The 15,448-nt window shown below is 38.1% G+C and overlaps 1 protein-coding gene across 1 annotated transcript; it reads right to left on the bottom strand.

The window, feature by feature from the left end:
- Nucleotides 1-3,252: 3,252 nt before the first annotated feature.
- LOC138905356 (uncharacterized) lies at nucleotides 3,253-3,681 on the bottom strand. The gene has a single exon (XM_070193866.1). It carries the CDS (start codon nucleotides 3,679-3,681, stop codon nucleotides 3,253-3,255), a length of 429 nt encoding a protein of 142 aa, XP_070049967.1.
- Between the last annotated feature and the right edge of the window lie 11,767 nt (nucleotides 3,682-15,448).

Below are 15,448 nucleotides of genomic sequence, written 5' to 3'. Positions count from 1 at the left end.
GGAGAATCTATGTCTAAAATAACTTCAATTAGGGAGTGAAGACCCTATGTTGGAAAAGAGACTAGGGAGTGGAGACCCTATGTCTAAAATAATTTCATCTAGGGATTGGAGACCCTATGTTGGAAAAGCGACTAGGGAGTGGAGACCCTATGTCTAAAATAAAATCATCTAGGGAGTGGAGACCCTATGTTGGAAAAATGACTAGGGAGTGGAGATCCTATGTTTTAAAATAAAATCAATTAGGGAGTGGAGATCCTATTTGAAAAAGAGACTTGGGAGTGGAGACCCTATGTCTTAAAATAAAATCAACTATGGAGTGGAGACCCTATGTTGAAAAAGTGACTAGGGATTGGAGACCCTATGTCTAAAATAAAATCAACTAGAGAGTGGAGACCCTAGGTTGGAAATGCAGCTAGGGATTGGTGTACCCTATACTACCATGATTTCTAACTTTCTTTCTTTTCTTTCTTTCTCATCATTTTAATGTTTTTTTTAATTATTATTTTTTAGAAAATGAGTAAATGCGGGAACGAATTTGAAGAAGATTTCCCTTTTGGAGTTGTTGCTGCTGCAGAGCTGTTTTCTAGCTCCCGCACGGTTTCTTCTTCTTCTTCTTCTTCTTCTTCTTTTTCTTACACCTGATTCTTGCAAGGTTTCTTTTGGGATGCACCTGTTTTCTATTTTTCAAACAAAGAACAATTGTTAGTTTGAAACGGTTGGTTTTGCGGCCTTAAGTGTTTTAGTCGCTTGATCTTGGCCGGCTTCTTTGATGATAATTTCACCTGCAAACTGCTAGTTTCCTGAATACCAATTGCATTTCTAGCCTAGGAGAACCTTTGGCTTTTTCAAACTTTGCCATGACAGTCGGTCACGTGGGATTTAACCTCTTTCAACTTTATTTTGCCTTTGTAGGCCTTTGACTTCTTTCTTCCAATTTTACCTTCAGGGTGGGGAACCTTTGGCTTTTCAAACTTTTCCATGATAGTTAGCCACTTGGGACTTAACCTTTTCAACTTCATTTTGCCCTTGTAGGCGCTTTCAATTTGATTTCCTCCTTTTGAGAGTTTTTGATTTCAAAGCATCAGCCACCATGGCCAATCGGGGTTGACTTGATGCCCCTGCCAAGGTTGGGTGCCCTATAAATCAGTCTTGCTATCCCTTCTTTGCCTTAGTTCTGGAACAGAGTTAGACCGAAAGAGATTCAAAGAAAAACAAACAATGGAATGGACAATGAATTTAGACAAGAGGAATCCCTTTCGGTGAAAGGAAAGGACTTATCTGGAATACCTGCTGACTTCAATGAACATGACATGCCTTTTGGACTGGATGCCTGATCTGTGTAAACCGTCCGACTCTCAGAAATTCTTCACAACTTTTGCCTTGAAAACGAGAAACCTTACCCAAGACTGTCAATACCAATGGCTGTGAAGATCCTCTTCTCGATCAGTAGTGCCCTTTGAGGGTCTTCACCAGCTGACCTCTCTCATTTCTCTTCTCACCATAGCCTTATAGTGCCTTTTGCGGGTTTTCACTAACAAGACTCTCATTTTTATTTTCTCTGCTCGCCATCGCCCTATAGTGCCCATGATGATTTTCACCAATAAAACTCTTTCATTTTGGTGGCATCCGATCCAAGTGACTGTATCCTCCAATTCTTGAACATTCTCATTAATTGATCGGAAGGACTTGAAAAGGATTTTGGATAAAAAAGATTTGGATTGAATTACAACTGTGGAACCTCTCAGGCGAAACCATCGTTGAACCATTGTAACACCTGCCCCGATTTTAACTTTTGGGGAAATGAAGATTTTTGTTTTGGTGTGACTGACAGAGAGAGGCTACCTACATATCATTTCGGAATCAAGTCAAACGTAGTTCAGTGTGAACTTTGTTTTTGATTTTCTTTTGCCTTTATTGTTTTGTTTTCTTTTATCTTTCTTTTTTTTTTTTTCATTTTACATTTCTTTTTTTTTTCAATAACACTTTCAGGTTCCAAAGAGGGTAATCAAAAAAGAGTAACCGGCTCAAAGGGTTTGCAAAGGGTTGATAATATTTGGGTAGCAAGAATGAAATCCTTATTCATCCCAACGGGAGAACATTAATGTTATATAGAGGATCAAACATAGTACAGGGACATTTCCTTCGATATTTCCCAAATACAACGCTCTCTTTTGGTAGTACTCTCGTTACAATGTATGGACCTTTCCAATCTATAGCCAATTTTCCTTTAGCTGTTCCGATTCTTTTTATTCTTTTTATTTATTTCCTTAAACTTATCTTCATTGCATTCTAATTTTTAATTCATTATTTCAAAGTCTGACAACATTTTAGAATCTGGGCCTGAAGTCCGCAAGCATGTCATGTCATTAAAATCTGTATTTAACATAACTGAAAAGAGAATAAGAAAAGTGACAAGATTAAGAAAAGAGACATTCATGGATAATGAAATATTAATTTCACTTGATTTTTTTTTAATTTTAAAGATAGAAGGGCTTACAATCGAAAAGTAAGACAACAAAGTTAAACAACTGGATCACACCCTGAAATAATTCGAACGAAAAAAGGATAGCAAGACCGGCTACCAAGACTCCCATCTGACATGAAACTTTCAGGTTTGGCGACCGGTTTTTAGCTTTTCTTCTATCTCGGTAATGTCTGCAATGGCCTTCAGTGCCAGATCAAATTCTTTGTCCTCACAAATCATACCAATGACTGGCCCATTATTGTGAGTCGGTAATGGACTATTAGTCACATTTGGGATCTCTTTGTCCCTTAGCACAATTCGTTTTTCTTCTATCAAGCGTCCGACTGCCCTTTTAAGGGTCCAACAGTCTTCTGTATCATAGCCTTCTGCTCCTGAATGGTAAGAACATCTGGTACCGTTCCTGTATGATAGTGACTCGGGATTTTGCCGATTGGGAGGTACATGTTGCAATAGACCCAGTTGGATTAGCTTTTGAAGCAAACTGGAGTAAGATTCGCCAATAGGGGTGAAATTGTTTCTCCTGGGAGGCTCACGAAGGCGTGGATTATGTTGGTGTGTGTTTTGTGGTGGACGGGGATTATATAGAGCTTGGTATGGATGGTTATGTCTGGGAGGTGGAGCTTGGGCTTGGTTGTAGTGTTGTTGTGGTCGTGCGTAAGGTTGGGCATTCACACCACATAGTGAGGCGGTGCCACAGCATAAGCTTCATCATGATGCGGGTAGTAATGTTGTGGGGTTCTTGGTGGCATATAAGAGTTGTCAAATGATCAACGAGGCCTTCTTGAACTCGAAGACATCATGGCTCCCTTCTCCCTATTTTTGCGATTAGCCAAACCCCCTGAACCGTTCTGGATGGCTTGAGAGGTAGCTTTCAAGGCATCTTGACTCAATATCCGGCCAGTTTTCAGACCGTTCTCTACCATCTCCCCGATTTTGATGGCCTCCGCAAATGGTTTGCCCATAGCGGACATCATATTCTGGAAGTAATCAGCTTCTTGGACTTGCAAGAATACTGTAACCATTTCTGCTTCGTCCATGAGTGGTTTCACTCTGGCGGCCTGCTCGCGCCATTTGATAGCATACTCGCGGAAACTTTCTGCAGTTTTCTTCTTCAAATTAGACAGGGATTTTCTGTCTGGAGAGATGTCGACGTTGTACTGGAACTGTCTGACAAAATCCCTAGATAATCGTCCCATATGTGCCAGTGGGAGATTTCCTTATCCTTATACCATTCTGAGGCGATTCCTGTCACGCTTTCTTCGAAGTAGGCCGTCAACAACTCTTCTTTCCCACCAGCCCCTCTCAGTTGATTGCAGTATCTCTTTAGATGAGCAATTAGATCTCCGTGCCCATCATACTTCTTGAACTTTGGCATTTTGAAGCCGGCAGATAGATGAATATTTGGGAACATGCACAAGTTTGAATAGGAAACACTTTTTTGGCCACTCAGGCCTTGCATGTTTTTCAAGCTTTGTTCCAAGCTTCTCATCTTCCGAGCTATTTCTTCCTGCTCGGGATTCCAAACCGCTCTTTATTGTTCAATCGGAGACTCATATTGTGGTTGTAGAGCGTATAAGTCCGTAGTGACATGAGTCAGGTCAGGCTGAAATTGCGGGCCTTGGAAGGTGAATGTTGAAGGTTAAAAGCATGGCCTGGGCACAGTTGGTTGTGCCATGGTGAAGACCGGTGGTGCGGAGAACAACGTTGACGGTGTTCCGGAGAATGGTGCCTGGGGGCGGACCACAGAAGGCATACCGGTGAAGTTGGATGATATAGAAGGGTACCCAAATGGGACAAATGGATTTGTCATAGGGATGCTGGTGGTTCCAACTATCCATGGGACCAGCTCTGGGAACCCAAGAATTGCGCTTGGCGGTTCCCTATCGTTGGACCAGGCGTCCCACATTTCCAACATGCGGAGACGCATCATCTTATTTTCTCCGGCAGTTACCGACTCGGGTTGTGAAATAGCCAGCTCAGGGCTATCCTCAATGTTAATGATGCGGAGATTGCTTTCTGAAGCTATTGGAATTTTTCCTTTGGATCTTGTAAAATAGGGGTGAGAAACTAGATTACCGACAAAACCAACCAACTGAACAAGACCTACTGAATTGCACACACAACATCCTTGTCAGTTTTGAGACATTTAACAGATAAGGAATCACACATTGGGGATATAATGTACCTGAACAGTTAAACGTTTCTAAAATATTTCTGCAACAGCTGCGTGTTTCATCCCAACTTTCACTATCTTTTTTTCATTGTGTAGTTCTTTTCTTTCATTTCGACTCTCTTTTCTCTTTCGCTTTGTCATTCCTGGTTTTTCCTGTTATTGTCATTCCTGTTTTTTCTTTCATTTTTATCACACTTTTCTTCCCTTTTTTTCCCTCTCTTTTTGTTGATTTTCACTTAGATTTATTAGGCTATGATCGCATCCGATGGGGATTGCCTACATAACATGATGTTGCATGAATCCGACGATTACATATTTCAGGGGAAGATCAGGAATAAAGTAAATAAACTAACTTTTTTTTCCTTTATTTTTTTCATATACAAAATAGACCACAAAAGATCCTAACAAGGAAAATATTTTTGAATTTTGATTTTTTTGGGGGGGAATTTTTGAAAGAAAATTCTTTAAGAATAAAGAAAATATTTTTGGATTTTGATTTTTTATATATTGTTTTATGTTTTTTTTTGGATGAAAGACATCGGAAAAGAAGAAAAAATATTTTTGGATTTGATATTTTTTTTTTGAATTTTCTAAGGAAGGAATTAAGGAAAGGAAAAATATTTTTGAATTTTTTTTTTGAAAATTGGGGGCCGGAACCGATGAGGTTTGCCAACGTATCTCACATCTAGTGAGAATCAGACCCGTGTAGTTCGGCAAGATTAGGAATAAAGTAAATAAACTAACTCTTTTTTTTGGATTTTGAAATTTTTTTTTGTTTTTTATTTTCCGAAAGAAAGACTTATAAAAAAGAAAGAAAATATTTTTGGTTTTCGATTTTTTTTTTCTTTTGAGAATTTTTTAAAAGAGAATTTGTTTTATATATGTTTTTTGAATTTTGATTTTTTCGGAGAAAGACTTCTAAGAAAAAAATATTTTTGGATTTTGATTTGATTTTCTTTTCGAATGAAAGACTTATAAAAGAAAGAAAATACTTTTTTGTTTTTTAAATTTTTTTTTTTATTTGGAATTTTCTAATGAAAGACTTCTAAAGAAGGAATTAAAAGACAATATTTTTGAATTTTTAAAAATTGGGGCCAGAGCCGATGAGGTTTTCCTACGTATCTCACATCCAGTGAGAATCAGACCCGCGTAGTTCGTTCAATTTTGACACAACCTGAAAAACATGCTTTTGAAGAAATTGACTCATTTAGAAATGACTATCTTTTTTTTTCCAAAACTTTTGTGAGAGTTTCGGGAATTTTTCAAATACCGGGGTTTTCGTAAACGAGAAAATTTCTCTTTCCTACCTCACTCTTGATTTTTCTTTTGATTTTTTTCCCTTAGCCGATCAACATGCAAGTCGAAACAAATAAATGTACAAATAGCACGTGAGATGCATCAGGATGGTCTTTTATTTCGGGTACACCTATCCTAGACGAACCCAACCATTGTGTTGAATCCCCAAAGTTAAATGCATGTGATGCAAATAAAGCAAACCTACTAGGGATATCCGGCATGAGGTTTGTTCTTCCAGGTTTAAAAATCCTAAAGGAGATGGTATCAAGACCTGGCTTACCTGGGCGGACAACCCGAGCCAAGGAGCATCAAGCATCACCAGTACTAGAACAACACTGGCTAGCTAACTGCTCTCCCGCCTAAACATGTGTGACTAAATCCTTCACCAGAAGCTGGTAGGTTAACTGGCTTTATCTCAAAACAGAAATTTTGTGATGCTGGTAGGCAAACACAACATAATTAACTATCAGAAGACTAAGAGGGGTACGAGAGAGGATATAATTTATATGTACATTTTAACAATATCAAAGTGGTAAAAAGTGGACAAGGAGCACATTAGGCCCAAATAAATCACAATATATATAAAAATTAATAAAGCCAAATAAAGTCAATGTACAAGCTCGAATTTTTGAGAAGTCCCCAGCAGAGTCGCCAGAGCTGTCACACCCCCCCTTTTACCCCACAAAATATATGTGTTATGTATTATTGTGGGTTAAAGAGTTTTTCCGATTAAAGTGATAATTTTGAAGTAGGGATTATTTTATTATTCAGAGTTGCCACTTGGAATTTGATTTTTGGATGTTCCAAGTCACCTTTTATTTGAATCCCTATTTAAAGGAAGATTTGACTCTTTTATTATTGGTCTGCGAAAACAAAGTCCGGATAAGGAATTCTGTTGACCGGGGAGAAGGTGTAAGGCATTCTCCGAGTTCCGTAGTTCTAGCACGGTCGCTTTATTGACTACAACTTGACTTGAATTAATTTTGGATAAACTGTGATTTCTTGGTTCCCATATTTTATCTATCCGCTTTTAATTATTAAAATATGAAATTATCTTTAAAACGGATCACATGTGTGTAAATCCGTTTTATTTAGTACGCTAAAATCATGTCACGCGTACGTGTACATAATTAATCACGTTTTATTATTTATTAAGATTATTTTTTGCCAAAGTCGCGCCAATGTGTACCTTGATTTATTTTGAGAACCATAATTATTTCACGCGAACGTGTACATAATCACGATAATAAATTTAAAATGCGTCTAAAACACTCTAACGGTGTTCATTATTCATCCTAAACTTTGAGATTATTGTGAGGCATGAGTTATGGAATTTATTATGGAGGAAGTATAGTAAATTAGTTATGGAAAAGTAAGAAGCTTTATGGCTCAAACAAAGTCCTCACTCAGTCCAAAATTATAGGCATCACAATTTTCATGTAGAAGAATTAGCCAAAATTCCAAACCCTTTAATGTTAGTTAATCCTTACGTTACCCAAATCATTATGTGGCCCATGCGTTTAAGCCCAGAATTTTTTATTTCCATCTTTGATCCCTTAAAACCCAAATTTTGTGACCCAATTGCTGACCATACATATTGTAATTTAAACAAATATTATTATCTCTCAACCTTTAAAGATTCAGTAGTAGAACTAACAAAGCAATCAATATTTATCTAATTAAACCATTAAACTAAAGCAAATAAAATAAATTAATCAAAATAAGACAACGAGATAACAGAGGAAACACATAGAATATTTAACAGAAGAAACCTACCAAAAGGCAAATGTAATACGTACTTAAACAGTAAGAGAAAATGAACCTTTTATTATTGGATATGTAACCTTTGTCGCCGGTTCCTCGAACGGAAAAATCGTGACTTGCGACCTCGATTGACCTTGAAAAACCAGTGAATCAGTGGATGTTTTTTGCAGATTTTGGAGTTGCTTTTGGAGCCTTTTGGTGGCTGTTTTCGACCGGTTTTGAGTGAAATTTTGGTCGTTTTTAGAGCTGATTTTGTGATTATTTTCAGTTGGGTTTGAGGTCTTTTTTAGGGTGGATTTTGGGATGAAATAGTAGTGTTTTGGAGGTTGTTTGGCTGGAAATTTGGCTGGCCTTTTGCTCTCTCGAAAATTCCCTCAAAGTTCTCAAACTTTGTCTTCCTTTTTTTGAGTCTACTGAGAGATCCCTCTTTTTGTATGATAGCTTATTTTTTTTTATATAAGTAAGAGAGAGTGGGAGTGTGAGTTGTTAAAGAGGATGAGTGGGAGTGTGAGTTATTAAAGAAGAAGAGCGGGAGTGTGAGTTGTGAAGAAATAATTGTGTTGGTAGTAATATGTGTGATATAATTTTTTTAAGTAATAACTATAAAATGTAAAATAAAAGCTAAAATATATAGATTGGAACTTAAAATATATTTACATACTAAAAGTGGTGAAAAAATTCAAGTATGGTCAAAAATTAGGTGCTCACAATGGGGTGCCTAACCGGTGCTGATTTCAAGATTGGGAAACCCTCCTCGGTACCGAGTCGGTGTGAACCGGCCTCGAGATATATATTCTCGGTCACCGATAGTTTCCTCTCCAAGGTCAAGGAGGATTGCAACTAGGTTAATAAGCATGTGGTTGTCCCCACGCCCAAGGAAGCGATTACTACCTACATGGAGGGTGTTTTAAGTGTTTACACTTATCCCTTCACGCTAGGCCCCTTTGTTCCGGTCATCATTTCCTTCTGTAAGAGGTACGAGGTGACCCTCGGTCAAATTCATCCTTCTTTCTGGAGAATAGTAATTCTCATTCGCTTCTTCATAAGCAAAATCGAGGGGTGCCCCTTCACCATCGACCATCTCATGCGTTTGTATAGTCCCCAACTCTATCGAGGGAGATTAATCAAACTTGCCGGTTGGGCTAGTAAGGCCCCATTCTCGAGGATCAACGAGGATCGGAACTGAGGCTGGTTAGGCCAATTCGTCAGAGTGAATACCTCGGATTTAATCTCGGCCGAGTATATGCCACTTCTTGAGAAATGGAACATGACACGTTAGTATAACCTTGCTTTCAAGATTTCGTTTATCGCTTTTCCTTTTCCTCCCTTCTCATCGATGTTTTTGTGGTGGTGCAGCTGCTGTTCGGATGCCGGATGCAGTTCCTCGACTCAAGGAGTGGGTCGAGGGCATCGTGTCACAGGAACCATATTCCGAGCACGCATGGCTCGAACTTTCGAAGGGCCGGTGGGAGGCCCGTTCTCTCGGTGAGATTCCGTTCTCGTCTGGACAACACTTAGGTTTCCTCCTGTTGCTGAGCCCTTACTCATTTTCCTTTTCTTTGCAGGTCTTCCCAAGGATGTTGCAATGAGACCTCCATCTCCGAACTCGGAGAAGAAAAAACCGAAAAAGAGGCTGTGCACAAATCCAAGGAAAGCACCAGCACCCTGGAGATCCCATCGGACTCACTCAATCGGCTGAGGGACTAGTCTGAAGAAGAAGAAGAAGCTTTCGAACTGGTGGCCCGCGTGCGAAGCAATACCGAACTGCCTCAAACTAGGGTGGCTGATGAAGAGGGAGTGGCTGATGCCTCCGAACCAGAGAGGGGCGAGGTCGTTTTGCCCCAAGCTGAGGAGATCAACAAAGAGACCATGGTCGGTACTTCTCGGGAGAGGATAACGTCCTGAAGGATGCACTTGGGGTGATAGATCTCTCCGAGTCGCCTTCATTTACTGACTCCATGATCAACGAGGCCCAGATGCTGAAAGGAAGCCCAAATGAGGGGCCCCAAGGGGTGGCAAACTCTTTTAACAACTTCTTTGATGGCTTAGATTCTACCGCCTCGGAGGACATCATCGGGTTAGGTGACTTACCGGTACCAAATAAGAGACCATTTTCAGGTGCCAACAGGCCTTCTTCCAGTCCGAAATTAATAAACCGGTTCCCAGCTCCGAGTGTAGATCCTGACTGGAAGCGGTCAATTATTATGTCTATTCCGGAGGATACCTGTCGAGCGCAAAACACACACTTAAATTGTGCTCGCTAGTCAAAGATAGTATAGTATAATTATCGTCTCTATGGGGATTGGATTTAATAGTATTCTCGTAGTTCGTAGCTCAATTGCTATCCAGGAGGATCAACAATGGAGATTTATACGATTAAGAATTGAAACTAAATAAGAACCTAAACTATTGACTAATGACAATCTCAACAAAGGTAAGGAAGGAAGTTATCAATGGGAGAAAATATGGATTGATAGGATAGGTGCAAGATAATTGTTCGGGATCTAACTCTAGATAATTTACTTCTAATATTCAAGTGAGTCTCTCGAATTCACTTAATTATCAGTACAAATATTTAGTAGAAACTCCTCTCTCGATTAAGTTTCAACCTCACAATATGAACCAATTTAAGCTCGGTGAAGATATGCAAGAATTCATACTGGATTGGTCTTTAGGAGAAACTCTTTCGATTATCCAACTAAATAGGTTTAATCAAGGATTCAACTAGCCTCTTTCGATTACTTAGAAGAATCTATGAACTCAACCAACAACATAGTGCAAATATATCACAAGTTATGCCTCTTTCCATTACAAGAACAAGTGAACATAAATGCAACAATTAAATCTTCAAAAAACGATTCAAATACATAAATATAGAGTTATAATCCACAAACAATCATCAATACACCAAATCCCTCAAAACCCAAATGGTTCTATTCCATAGACATGGAGAAGTTCTTCACAAATGAAATAAAAGTAGAGAAAATCATAAATACAATCCAAACTCGGATGTGAATGAGGAAGGAAGGATGAAATCCTTGTGCTCTTGCTTCTCCCTCTTCTCATTAGCTACCCTAGGTCTAAGGTATGTCAAAAGTCCAGAAATTATGTCATTCCCGTGTATTTAACTATCTCCCAAATAAGCCCCGGATGAAAATACCCTTTTTTAGCGGATTGGAAACATACTCTAAGAATTTTCACTACCGCGCCGCACCATGCGGCGCGCTTGTGGAGAATTCCAGAACATTTGCAAAATCAATTTCTGGGCATATTTTGCACAACTGCCTCGCGCCTCCCCATGCGCCGCGGTAGTTGGTAACTTGGGAATATGTAAAACATGAAAGTTGTAGCCATTGTAAATATATTTTCAATGATATATTGTGGAGCCCAAACGAATTTTGGAGCGAAATGTTATGTGTATTTTACTGGACAATGCGCAGTATGCCTGCTCGATTCTTCGTTTTGTTCTAAAAGTGCACTATCATCCGTTGATCCCCAAACACGATCCCAACTTAATCCTTGGGCTTTTACTCAGACGTCAAAGCTCTAGAATAGCTTGAATTCATTTCATAAAATCTAAATAACTCGAAATCACTCCTACACGGCATAAAATACACAATAAGTGTAAATACTACTAATTAAAGCTCAACATGAGTAAAGTGCAGTAAATTAGAGAGTAATAAGCGGCTAAAATACGGGATTATAACCTACTATCAATACCCCACACTTAAACCATTGCTCGTCCTCGAGCAATCAAACTACACTTCACATAGACACGACCTTTTAAACAACTCTCCTAACTACATCACACCAAGAATAATAGAACAGATTAAGCACAATACAGTAACATCCTCGCCTCAAGAGTTGACTCAACAGCACCACACATTTTTCACAACCTGCTCACTTACTCTAACATAGAGGTCAATGCCATTAACTTTCCTTCGTGAATCAAGTGCCCTCACACAACAATAAAGAGTAGTTCCACAATTAGGAACTCAAGATAGGAAGAATTCGCTCACTCTCATAAACAACATTCATGTGCCACAAAAGACGTACCATAAGCTTGTCCGTAATGTAATACTCTACTTATTGAGCTTATTCAGTCAAGGATCAAGTAGGACTTTATTTGGTTGTAATGTAAGCTGCGGGATGGGTAGGATATATTTGGATATAAGCATACTATACCTCCTTAAGCTCTTTAATACATACAATTGGCCGTTCAAAATTTCACACTTTTGTCAAACCATAACTCCACCTTTACATCAATAAATGTCAACTCCCCACTTCTTTAAGCACACATACATCAAAAGTTGCCACTATCAATGAATATTTGCAAAACAATGCAATTATATTTTTTTCAATTCACGTGGCTCTTATTTTTTTTTTCTTTTCAAAATAGTGCACCTTTCTTCTTATTTCATTAGTTCTACTCAAAAGCCAACCAACACCCTACACTTAACTTTTACAAAGTTCATAATAATTTCAAGTGCTCGCGAGAGGTAAAATGGGTAAGGCTTGTAATGTGGTTGCCAAAGAAATAGGATTACAGACTCAAAGGTGTTAACTAAGATACATAACACTTAGGTGGGTAAAACATATAACTGGATCAACAAAGAAATTCCTATATCACTTCCAAGACTGAATGAAACTACTATTTCGCTTAGCAAACACGCGGGGCAAGTTCTAAATATCAAATGCAATGCACAGAATACAAGAAACCTTACACCCACATGGCACAAAACTCACCCAGGATCGGAATCATCAAGACACTCTAATCAAAGTAGTTAAGCAAAGTTAAGAACATACAATTTAAGATGTTTATACAAGAGTCAAAAACTGAGCCTTAGCATCACAACTAAAGCACATATTATTCTCAAGGCATAATGAAGTCAAGAGATATTGTTTTCATTTAAAATTACAGCACAAGATCTCCTACTCCAAAAAAAAATTAATTACACCCGGTTCAAACAAAACCCTTGAAAAAAATCGCGACACAAAGAAAAATCAAGGGGAATTTATTATACTACCTAAAGAATAATAATAATATATATATATATATATATATATATATATATATATATATATATATATATATATATATATATATATTCCGACTTTAAAAATTTCAATCAAAAGAAACAAAAACACACACAAGAAACAAAAACAAATATTTATTTACATATTTACATCCCCACCCCACACTTTAAATTGTGGAAAGTCCCATGACACACAAATAAAAAGCAAGAGGTAAAGAAAACTTCCCTGAACTTTTTCCGTTTCCGAGAACTTGTGAACTCCATCCCTAATTCTGAATGCATTTTTCGATTTCGCTCTTCGAGATTCTTTATGGAACTCATTAGTCCAAAGTCCTTTAGGGATATTTGAAAGACCCGCTCTTTTCTTTCTTTCTTGGCCTCATTTTGAGCGGTGAATTGTTCTTGTAGGATCATCCTCAACTTGTTTCTGCATTGATTCACAAGATCAATCCCTGCATATTCCTGTAAATCCCCAAAAATAAAATCCACATGATCAAGGTTAGAATAAGAAAATGAAGAAGAAATGTCATGTGAGTATTCCTCTAGTAAGTCCAAGACCATTTTTTCCTCATTCTCTTGTACTAAAAATTATAATTGTGGATAGCTGGATAGGGGTTTGAACTCTTCTTGTATTGCTTCGTAATCAACCAAAGCCTCATTTTCAATCATTTCAGTTGAAACAGAGTCCTCCTGCAGAGTGGAAAACTCTCTCTGTAGATGTTCGTTATCTCGGGTAGGCTCATTTTCACACGGTATCTCTTCCATATATTCAACATCACAATGCAACGAGGAATATCTATTTACTAATTGATTCACTTGCATTGTTAGGTTGTTAGTGGCTTCATCATCTTGTATAAACTTCTCGTCCACCTTATTTATGAACTTATACATAAGCTCTTTTAAACTACCATTCTCCTCTTGAGGTGGTTGACTCACTTCGCTTTCATTCCAGTCATAATAAGGGTATTCATCCCAACCAGAGTCAGAATCGTACCCATATGAATCCTCATACCTGCACGGATGACGAGCGTAAAACACACACTTAAATTGTGCTCGCCAGTCAAAGATAGTATAATATAATTATCGTCTCCACATGGATTGGATTTAAACAGTATTCTCGTAGTTCGTAGCTCGATTGCTATCCAGGAGGATCAACAATGGAGGTTTATACAATTCATAATTGAAACTAAATAAGAACCTAAACTATTAACTAATGACAATCTCAACAAAGGTAAGCAAGGAAATTTTCAATGGGAGAAAATATGGGTTGATAGGATAGGTGCAAGATAATTGTTCGGGATCTAACTCTAGATAATTCACTTCTAATGTTCAAGTGAGTCTCTCGAATTCACTTAATTATCAGTACAAATGTTTAGTAGAAACTCCTCTCTCGATTAAGTTTCAACCTCACAATATGAATCAATTTAAGCTCGGTGAAGATATGCAAGAATTCGTAATGGATTGGTCTTTAGGAGAACCTCTTTCGATTATCCAACTAAATAGGTTTAATCAAGGATTCAACTAGCCTCTTTCGATTATTTAGAAGAATCTATGAACTCAACCAACAACATAGTATAAATATATCACAAGTTATGCCTCTTTCGATTACAATAACAAGTGAACATAGATGGAACAATTAAATCTTCCAAAAACGATTCAAATACATAAACATAGAGTTATAATCCACAAACAACCATCAATACACTAAATCCATCAAAACCCAAATAGTTCTACTCCATAGACATGGAGGAGTTCTTCACAAATGAAACAAAAATAGAGGAAAACATAAATACAATCCAACTGAATTTGAGTGGGGAAGGAAGGATGAAATCCTTGTGCTCTTGCTTCTCCTTCTTCTCCTAAGCTTCCCTAGGTCTAAGGTATGTCAAAAGTGTATCAAAAATGGTGTTTTGGGGTATTTAATCCGCCCCCAAAATAAATCTCGGATGTAACTACCCTTTCTTAACAAAATAGGGCTTTTCCCGGACAGGACATGAGTGACTGTGCACCTGGCCGCACACTTTGCACACCATTCTACCCCAAGTGCGCGATCGCACACTTGGTCACGTACCTGGGTTGTATAAGTTAGGAATTTGGAAAGTGTAAAACATGAAAGTTGTAGTTCTTTTAAATAGCTTTCCAACAATATATTGTAGACCCCAAATGGAGTTCCGAGCAAAAAGTTATGTGCATTTTATTAGACACTACACAATATGCCTACTCGATTCTTCGTTTCATTCCACTATCATCAGTTGATCCCCGAACTCGACCCCGAATTAATCCTTTGGCTTTTACTCAGACTTCAAAGCTCCAAAATAGCATGAATTTATGCCACAATATCTACATAGCTCGGAATCACTCCTATAGGGCATAAAACACTCAATAAGTGCAAAACACGCCTAATTAAAGCTCAACATAAGTAAAGTGCAGTGAATTAGAGTGCAATAAACAATTAAAATACGGGATTATAGCCTACCATCAATACCCCACACTTAAACCATTGCTCGCCATCGAGCAATCAAACTACATTTCACATAGACATAACCTTTTTAAATAACTCTCCTAACTCATCACACCAAGAATAGTAGAAAAGATTAAGCACAAGACCGTAACATCCTCGCCTCAAGAGTTGACTCAACAACACCACGCATTTTTCACAACCTGCTCACTTACTCTAACACAGAGGTCAATGGC

The sequence above is a fragment of the Nicotiana tomentosiformis genome, chromosome 2, assembly GCF_000390325.3.
Source record: "Nicotiana tomentosiformis chromosome 2, ASM39032v3, whole genome shotgun sequence".
Taxonomy (NCBI): domain Eukaryota; kingdom Viridiplantae; phylum Streptophyta; class Magnoliopsida; order Solanales; family Solanaceae; genus Nicotiana; species Nicotiana tomentosiformis.
This window is presented reverse-complemented; position numbering and strand designations above follow the sequence as displayed.

Excerpts from the sequence above, each read along its gene's own strand:
- LOC138905356 (XM_070193866.1), bottom strand. The coding sequence starts at position 3,681 with ATGGGACGATTATCTAGGGATTTTGTCAGACAGTTCCAGTACAACGTC.